The following is a 9,832-nucleotide window of genomic DNA, read 5'->3' as shown; positions in this document are numbered from 1 at the left end:
TTGTATAACAGAACATCGTAATTTCATCTTTATGTTCCGTATTTCTGACTTTGAACATTCGTCTTATTATAGGAAGAGCAGTTTTTGGGTTGTCAGCAAAGTTTCTATCTAGAGTGCACCTACTGCCCCGGATAGTGTGTGATAGTTCAACTTAGGAACCTTGGCGAACATGAGCTCAATAAATATGTCTGTTAAAACTGCATAGGCAAAATAATACTAACTTAGAATTAGAATTTAAAAAATCTTTATTAATCCCTTTGGTACAAGACCTCAGGGAAATTGCTGCGGTCTGTGGATGTTTATACAGTATTTTAGTTGTATCTATACAACTTTATCTATACAGTACTTTTAAAAAACACATTTTGAAAAGTGGTTTGACAAAACAAAAGCAGAATACTCAGATAGCAAAGTAACAACAGATGGTAAGGCTAACTAGGTAAGACAAGACAAAAAAAATGGCATATATAATTATGAGTACAACAATTCAAGCAATAAAACTCCAGAACTTCCCTAAAAAGTAAGTCTGAAAAAATGTATTTTAGGAAGTGATTTAAAAGACGTTCCTGCAAGCATTATCTCCTCAGGTCGTTCCAAAGCGGAAGTGGCCCGACAGCACAAGCACAGTCATGTTTAGATTTAAGACTCAACCACAAGACTTTTTATAGCTGCAGTCTGTTGCCTCGACTTTGGAACAAGGGCCCTACCTGACGATCCACGACAGCAGGCTGGTTCATGTTTTGACTGTGCAGCCTGGAGCCGGACAAAGTGGGCCTAAAATAGAATCTTGTGGTACACCACAGCTATTTTGAGATGTGGTAGATGAGTAATTAACCATGTTTACCCAAGAGTATTTTGTTTTTGTTTTGGGCTTGTTTTTTTTTTTTTCTAAAATGCAGGAGTGAAATCCACATACTTTAGTATTTTATTTTTCCAAAGCAATAATTAAAACAGTCACAGAAAACAATATAATATGAAGTTTCAGCAATAAAATGATATGAACCAAATGTTGAAAATTGTAATGGCACAGCAAAACACCTGAGAGATATGACTGGCCTATACCTCTGGGGTCAGACTTCATCCCAGTGGGTAAACTGCGGGTTAAAAAGTTGTCAGGGTGTGTTTATGGTCGTGATGCGTTCACGTACGCCATGGTTTCCATTAAGGGGAGGAGGAGGGGAGGGGGGGCGTGGGAGACAGGAAGTGACGTCGGACTCTGCGGCACATAAACATACCACCCACCTTACGCGCCATCTTCTTGCTAATAACCGGTCGTAAAAAACCTTGCGTTAAACCGCGCTACAGTTTCTTTTTCTTTCAAAATACTATTTCTCATTAGCAATACTGAACAATGAGTGACATTGAGGACGGAAACTACGAAGCACGGGTAAGTAGTTACACGAAATGAGACCAAATACCTCCCTTTCTTCCTGTTTCTTTCTTCTGTGTGGCTTCACATAAAGAAAATTGGTTGACTTCACCACTAATATACGTTAATAGCTAAAGGTAGAACATACATGTATTATTTGTTAGCGTTACTTGTCTCATAGTGGCAGAAAAACGTTTTGTATCTGCCTCGAACTAAACAATGTGAACGAAAGTATTTTTATACGAACGGTTCTGCTAGCAAGACTGCTTCAACCAGGCTCCACCAACGGCAGCTAGCAAGCTAGCCACCGTTAGCTTAACATGACCGGGGTTAAACCTTGGCTTCTGCAAATTGTCCCTCTGCTTTTCCAAGTTAAATTCATCGCACTTGACATATTCCTAAACATGATTTTATTACTAGACATCTGCGACGTTAATGTGAAGTCCTGTAATGTAGGTGCTACTGCTATTGCTGCAGCCATTGTTGGACACAGTTTTTGTTTTGCTTTCGCATTTCATTATATCAGATGTAGTCCTAAGCCACTGCTCCTTCTCAGCTTTGATTCTCTGATTAAGCAAATTGAAATATTGCTAGAATACACTGATGTATCTTTGCTCATTTACATTGTTTCTGAAATATTAAAACTTAATGTAGCAGCAATGTAATTGTACTGCATTCAGTGTTACTTTTCATTTCTTTTAAAGACATTCTCCTTTTCCTAAACCTATGATCTTAATTTTTATTGAATGTTCTTTTTTCATTAAGGTTATTGAACGTGAAGGATTTGAAGAGTTTTATCCAAGAATGATGAAGAAAATTTTCAAGATAAAAGAAGGCTAATGAAAACATTTACAGAGCAGAACATAGAAGTGGAAAGGGAGGAAATGTGACGGAAGAATGGTGTCCTAGACACACTTGCAGTGTAAATGGCTAAAATGAAACAGACCTGGAATCAGAAAATGAGAAAACTGAAAAAAGAAGAATGAAGAAGGATAGAAATCCTGAGAGAAGGGAGTAGCGTGTAAAGAATCTGGAAGAATGAATGTGTCCCTAGGTTAAGTAAATATACTGTTTGTGTCACAAATGTCTTTTCTCTACCATTGCTCCCTTTCTGTAACGTAAAAATGCATGTTTTTACTTTCTCCCTTGTTGACCTAGGTGGACATGGATATAGACCTGTCATGTACATTTGCTATATATGTTTAATACAATGCCACATTGCAAACCAAAGATTTATTTATTGAAATTACAAAATTACTAACCCTTTTCTCCACAGTACATATGCTGTACATTTTAGACAAGTGTACTGTTTGTGTGACGCATACACTACCACATTTCACTTCTCTATGTATGATTCTTTCTATATAAAGAAATAAATGAATCTGTCCAAGAGAAAGTTGTTAACTTGCTGCTGTGGCAATAGGGGTCACGGTCCCCATCTAAATCGGATCATGGGAGTCCAGCTCGGGTCAAGTCGGAGAGCAGGTCAGGCTCCCCGAGTCCATCCCGGGCCTCCAAACGCTCTGAGTCCAGATCCCACTCTCGGTCAAAATCTAGGTATGTTATTGCCATTTTATATTGGCCTTTGTGATATTGTAATTGCATCATTTTAGCAAACTAATAAATGTTGATCGGGTAGAAATATGTCATTTTTTGCAGGATGTGTTGAGTCTTTCCTTTTCTACTCTCTTTTCACCCCCCCCTCACTGTTTATCATAACTTCTTGTTTTCAGGTCTCGTTCTAGGCGGCACTCAAACCGCCGCTATAGCCGCTCTCGCTCTCGGTCCTATTCCCACCGGAGGAAGTCCCGCTCTCGTTCCTACAGCCCTGAATACCGCCGCCGGAGGAGCCAGAGTACATCCCCTATGTCAAACCGCCGCCGTCACACTGGCAGCAGGGTGAGTGTGGTGAGATTTGAAGATAGAGCAAAGTACAGAAGGTAATAAAAGGAAGACTGATACACTTCAGTAAGTTGCTAATGTTTTAGACGTATTCAGGTTTTTGGGGAGATTGGCTTACTGCACATCATAGCTTGTAAACTGTATGATCTGTTACTGTACAGACTGAATAGAAAATAAATCATGCTAAAACTGTTGTGGGAGGGATTTTTTTTTTTTTTTAAAAGGTCTTGCCTGTAAGTGAATGTTACATTACATTATGATTTAAAGCTGCGACATACTTTCACACTCATTAAGCTAATCTCACCAAAACGGTTTTTCTTTGAGTTTCTCATTTTAATTTATGTTGTTGTTTTTTTTAATTGAAAATGCATTGACATGGATTTTTTTGTTAGACATTTTAACTGTTAAACGTCAGTCAGTTTATCTTTCTGTAACGTGTAAGGAAGTATTTTTTATCAGATGATTGTGGTAAGTGCTGTGGGAATCCACTTTAACATGACATTTAATAACCCCTTTGATTAATCTTCCCCTCCTTTCGTTATATCAACAGAGCCATGACTTCACAAAAGAAGCATACAGTCATGGCGGTGATGCTGATGTTAGGGTATGTGGACCTTCTGACATATTTTGGGAAACAGTAATGTAATGTTTGTGTGTGGATTAAAGTTTCTGCTCCCTTTGTAGAGCTGGATAAGGGGTAAGAATGTAAATATATACCAAAGAACTTGATGTATTTAGACAGCGGGGCTAGTATGGGGAGTAGGTTTGCAACCAAAATGATGGATTACACTGATTTTAGAGTTGCATCACCTTACCTAATTAAAGTACGTTTCATAAATGCATTGCAAAAAGGGCCTATTTCTATACATGTTATCCATAAGAAAGTTATCAGTGTAGTATGTTCATTTTAATGCACCAAAAATTTCAAATGCATGGGTGTGTGCAGTTTTCATATATTTTAATTATAGTGTGCTGTATCTTTTTTAGTATGACACTAACTGGGAAAATATGAATGAAAAAAATGAAATGCTTAATAAATGTACCTCTTGAGTTACTGAATTCTAAAACGTGACAATGTAAGATTATTATTTCTTTGAAAAAAACAAAAACTAATGCAATAGATTTACATTTGGAGGCATTGGTGTTTAGGGAAAAAAAAAAACAGGTCTGAACACAATCAGATTCTGCTTTGTATATTAATGCTAAATAAAGGGTAAAACTGATACATTCCTGAGGTCCCCTGTCTGCCGCCATGTTCTTGCAGCACCATATTTGACTACTGTTTATGTAAGTTAATGTTTGAAGTCGACTGCTGCTTTAAGAGGTCTGTGTGATGATGCAAAACAGGAGCGAGATGTTTCAAAGCACGCATGAGGCGAATGAAATGGGTTTTCTTGTATGTTTTTAATCTCCCTGTGACATCTTTTTGAAAGCAGTTTAAGGGGTTATTAAAGCTGTCATAGTTTACCCACTGAGAATTTACTGTGACACTGTTACTGCTGATTTTAATGCCTCATTGTAAAAACATATGTATATTTCTAGCTTTTTAGTAACGGCCCAGTAAGTGCCTCGGTTGTAAGTTATAAGTGTATATGCAGCGTAGTTGGAGTGGTGTTTTCTCCCTAAACACTAATAACTGATTTTATGTAGCCAGTGTATAAATATGAAGGTTTTACAAGTTGTGTAGTAATTACTACAAGATGTGTCCTTAGTGGTTTCTTGTTAAAGCTTTCTGTTCCCAGTGCAACATGTTAAAAAAAAAAAAAACTGCCTTGAGCATGAAGAAGCACGTCTTGCCTACTAAATCCGATGAATGGATTCGTATGCAAACCATTAGATGGGTAGTTGTGGTGAACCACACCATCAAATCTGACCCTTATTGTTGACCTTTCCAGGCGAACCCTGATCCGAGCACATGTTTGGGGGTATTTGGCTTGAGCCTGTACACAACAGAGCGCGACCTGAGGGAGGTGTTTTCCCGCTACGGTCCTCTGGCCGGGGTCAACGTGGTGTACGATCAGCGCACAGGTCGCTCCCGTGGCTTTGCCTTCGTTTACTTTGAGAGGCTTGAGGATTCCAAAGAGGTACGGGAATTTGGTTTTTTTTCTTTTTTAGTTTTATTTATGTGTCGGATGCCCAGTGATCTCCAATCTGGGTCCTAGTGACTAATTAGTTTCATCAGGTGTCCAGAGTCAAAGTATTCCCCAGATACTAGCTAGAATGAAAAATGGCATGGAGCTGAGTCCAAGAATAAAGAGTATACGAGGTGTCAGCTCTGGTCATTGCACTGATTTTTGATACTGTTTTGATGTAATATTTTTCAAACTATTATTCCACTTCTATATGCAGTCATCAGCAAATTCATTGTGTGTGTGGCTCCCCCTTTTTAGATGCACACTTTTTTTACTTAGGCGTGATTGCATTGAGATACCACTAGGTGTCTGCCTTGCCTTAAATTCTCTTGCCCACCTTTATGCGTCCCATATCGGGGGGATTGTAGCCTGTAATGTTGGTGGGCCAAAGTTTGTGAATTCACGAGTTTTTACCAGAGAGCTTACAGTAGTCTGATAACATCTTTGTCTTCTCCTCCTTCTCGTGGTTCCTAGGCAATGGAGCGAGCCAATGGCATGGAGCTGGACGGGAGGCGCATCAGAGTGGATTACTCCATCACCAAACGTCCCCATACTCCCACACCAGGAATCTACATGGGCCGACCGACTCAGTAAGATCAGCACTAATGTCAGATCTTGCGTAACTGTTTCCCAAACCTATTCTGTGGCATCCATCATTGAAGTTTGCTGGAAATTTAAATGTACATCTGAGCTAATCAGTATAGAAAAGGGGGGAAAAACTAGAATGAGAGCTTTCTCATATCAGTTTAGTATTCAGTTGTGCATCCTGTCTTGGAACATATTTGTAATTTGCACTTTATATCAGTTTTGACATGGTGCTAAGTAGGAATGGGAATAGAGTGGTGATGCAAACACGTTTTTCTGACAGTTACATATTGCAAGACCGTGTTTAAACAGTGGTGCCTTTGCACACTTGACTGACCTGCGTGGCCTGTTTTCTATTCAATTTCAGTGCCGTTGACGGTGATAACCACTGTGGCTTGTGTGTTTTTTTTTCCCACACAGAAAATGTATCACGAATGAATGACGGAATTGAGAAACATTTGTTACAATGAGCAGAGCAACTTCCTAATTCTCATCCCTAGTGCTGCATTTCTAAAGAGATCAGTTGCATGCAAGTCATGGTGCACTTAAAACAAAAAAAAAACTATTTGATCTCAACAGCAATGGCGGTGGGGGTGGCGGCGGCGGCGGTGGCGGCAGCAGCAGCAGGAGGGGGAGAGACTCCTACTACGACCGTGGCTATGACCGCTATGAGAGATACGACGAATATGACTATAGATATAGGTGAGTAGCAATTTGTGAGAACAAAGCCAGTGTTGTGCTGTTAGGTGGGAGAGAACGTATTATATTTTTCTTTGTCTCTTTACAGTCGCAGACGCTCTCCATCACCCTACTACAGTCGATACAGGTCCCGCTCAAGGTCTCGCTCTTACAGCCCACGTAAGTGTGAAGAAAAATACATAAAAAGACATTTTTTCAGACATGAAATCAGATGCTATGAAGCATATTGAAACACGTCTATGTGCCTCAATCACTGGTGAAAGCCAATAAACCTTATTAGAACTCTGTTGTCTTAAACCTGTACTAATACAAATTTTCTGTTTCTTTTTGCAGGACGATACTAAATTTCTTCTTTCAATATTCAGCTTCCCTCCAACAATTGATGGTGTGTGATTCATCAAGGGGTTTCAGAGGGGAACGTTTTGAATAAGCATGTCTATATCAATAGAACTGTTAAGTTTGAGGTAGTTCTTGTTTACATGCAATAGATGTCTTAATTTTTAGACATTTTGATGCATCCATGTCGAGTGTGAGCAAAGAGCTCAGCGACCGTTGCTCAATCTTGCTTCATCCTTGGACTTGCATCCTTCCTTCCCTCTTCGTTTTCTACAGCATGGATTGCCGTTTTCTGGTCCGTGAGGGTTTGCTAGATTTATTGCACCGATCACTGTTAACACTCTTTGTGATGGGGAAAGAAAGGATTTTAATAAATAATGGTGACACTTGATTTTACAACTTGTATTAAGTAGTTCTAAGAATGCACTCTGTGTATGAACAGCAAGAATAACAGATGTGTTCTCATATTACTTGGCATTAACTGAGTTTACTGGTAAGTAGCAGGTAACTCGGGCTGTAAAATGAAGTGTTACCAGCAACCAGCAGTTGGGTCTCTGTTCACATTCACAGCCACCTTTTATTTTTTTGTCAAGGGAAGTCTTTGTTTTCAGAGTTTTAATATCATGTATGACATTTTTTTATTGTTGTTTCTTTGTATGGAAATACAAATATATGAAAACTCTCAAGTTGCTAAGGTGTTTTTCTGCCTCAGTGTGCATCAAATTGAGATTTATAGTAGTTGTATGGGCGGGAGGCAAAACTGTAAGTTTAGTGGGTGAGGTGGGAAAACAAGAGTTTCACAGACTAAGACCAGCGCCAATGTGTGTGTGCACTTCATAATGTTAACACCAATATAAAGTAGCTGAGCTGTAGTCACTGCAGTATATTCTCCATACGTTTAGTTTGCTTTGATTCAGGTTACACCAATGAAAACATGCACACAAGGACTTTTACCGAGCTTTAATCCAAAGTTCACATGTAAAACAGGCAATATATAATACAACTCAATACATGTTCAGAGTAACACAGAGGATCTTACCATGGTAGATATTAAAATGCATTCACCTCTTGATTGAAATTCACTTAACCTCAGTGACATGAGTTGAAATTTCTATATTGAAAGTGTTGCTTTGTGCTTTACATCATGACAGAACAGACAGGGTCAAGTGTGTTTTTTACATGAGACGAAGCCACCGATCGTATTTTCACGCGTGAAGAATGCTTCAGATTTTAATCAACACGATCAGTCAGTTTGTCCCACAGGTGGTCAAATTTCGGATTGATACAAATTGATATCAGCCAGGATCTTCCCGCTGAATGGCTAATCACAAAAGTAAACCTGGAGGAATTGGAGGAGCTCTTTATCTGTAGACCTTGGGCCCAATACTGAGGCACTTCATTCAAAGGGGGTTAATAATCACTGCTGACATGTCATGGGGCCCCTCAGAGTTATGCGTTCATTCACACCGATCCAGAGATAATTCTTAAGGTTCCAAGGTAACCACTGGCTGGAACGATACAAGGGGTCAAAGTATGAGGTCTTTCTCAATAAACTGAGCGATTCTAAGACATGTTTAAACGTGTGTGCTCGCTTTCACCTTTGATATTTATTCCCAGCGAACTTGCGGCCATTTTTAAAGTTGGAATAATGACAAGTAAATTATGAGCGCTTGATTCAGTGGCTACATGTGAGGCTGTGTAGTGATAAATGTGTGGGTTCCTTCATCACTGACGGTGCACTTATACGACAGAGGTGTCATGGCAGGGGTCCCTTTCCAATAGGCTGACCAGTAGGGGACACCCTGGCTAGATGTTTGCATTACTGGGCGTCCATGCAGACAAATTTCACCTATAAAACTTAAACCAGACATTCAGAAAAGAAAAAGACACATCCACATTGTTTTTTAGGCAATAAGAAACCATTTGCTGAGCGAAGGCAGTCCACATCTACTTCAATCACAAAAAAGATGAATCAAACGGTTGCAGTACGTCCTGATAACATCAAATTTTCATCTTTTTTAATGAACTTTATCACATAGTTTTACTGTAGAGGGCCATTGTTTTACAGAAGAGAACCAAATACACCCAGGAGCCACACATAGGTGCAACCTGTAGCTTTAACATGTTAGATTAAAGCTGGGTTTGGACAATGTACAGGACAATGTCTGAAGGTTAACTGGCAGCAGCTTGTTCGTGTATACTGTTGGAACGCAGGAGGGCTGGTGGGGGATGTAGGCTTAAATTCTCCTCCTCTGACTTGTTCACGTCCGAGCATTAAACATGAGGTTTCACTCCTATCACATACATTCAGATTCAGGCAGTACATGGCTATTATCTTACATATTAGTCTGAATTTTTAAAGCTGGATAAAAGAAACACAACCTGACCCTTTTTATCATTTGAGTTTTTGTTAGTTGAGGTTTCTTAACATTAATCAACAGAAGTGATGTTTTTGGAGGTTAAAGAGAGTTGTGTATTTATTTCTTAAAGAAATTAGTGCAAATTAAACCAAATAAAAGTACTTTTTCTGCAGCAAAATGTTTTTATTGCTTTTTTAAAAAATAGTAGCTAATTTCTATCAACACGAAACAATCAAAAATTCATTCGCAATTTAAAAACTGTTTGAAACTTGAAATGTTTTAAATACGTTTACACCTCAGATTTGACTTCAAGCAACAATCCACAAACAGACCAAAAGTTCATTTTTCTGCTACAACATTTAAAAACTTTCTGGTTCAAAAACCTGTTGAAATATATTGAAATCCTTTGTTCTTCTTTATGAAAATAAATTTCCAAAATTATCAAATTAACA

At 38.8% G+C, this 9,832-nt stretch overlaps 1 protein-coding gene across 1 annotated transcript; it reads left to right on the top strand.

Moving 5' to 3' along the window:
• The first annotated feature begins 1,224 nt into the window (after positions 1 to 1,224).
• Positions 1,225 to 7,706, top strand: tra2a (transformer 2 alpha homolog). The gene is made up of 9 exons (XM_008296755.1): positions 1,225 to 1,384; positions 2,790 to 2,923; positions 3,100 to 3,265; positions 3,819 to 3,872; positions 5,164 to 5,352; positions 5,875 to 5,990; positions 6,565 to 6,687; positions 6,773 to 6,843; positions 7,018 to 7,706. Exons 1-9 carry the CDS (start codon positions 1,349 to 1,351, stop codon positions 7,026 to 7,028), a joined length of 900 nt encoding a protein of 299 aa, XP_008294977.1. The 5' UTR covers positions 1,225 to 1,348; the 3' UTR covers positions 7,029 to 7,706.
• The last annotated feature ends 2,126 nt before the right edge of the window (positions 7,707 to 9,832 follow it).

This window comes from Stegastes partitus, unplaced genomic scaffold (genome assembly GCF_000690725.1).
Source record: "Stegastes partitus isolate 25-593 unplaced genomic scaffold, Stegastes_partitus-1.0.2 Scaffold1150, whole genome shotgun sequence".
In the NCBI taxonomy this organism is placed as follows: Eukaryota; Metazoa; Chordata; class Actinopteri; family Pomacentridae; genus Stegastes; species Stegastes partitus.
The sequence above is the reverse complement of the archived record's forward strand: the minus strand, read 5'-3'. Positions and strand labels throughout refer to the sequence as shown.

What these genes read in the sequence shown, in the direction of transcription:
- tra2a (XM_008296755.1), top strand. Translation starts at nt 1,349, where the DNA reads ATGAGTGACATTGAGGACGGAAACTACGAAGCACGG. An exon ending in CACTCTCGGTCAAAATCTAG is followed by an intron (nt 2,924 to 3,099) that starts GTATGTTATTGC and finishes TCTTGTTTTCAG; the next exon opens with GTCTCGTTCTAGGCGGCACT. An exon ending in GCGGTGATGCTGATGTTAGG is followed by an intron (nt 3,873 to 5,163) that starts GTATGTGGACCT and finishes TGACCTTTCCAG; the next exon opens with GCGAACCCTGATCCGAGCAC.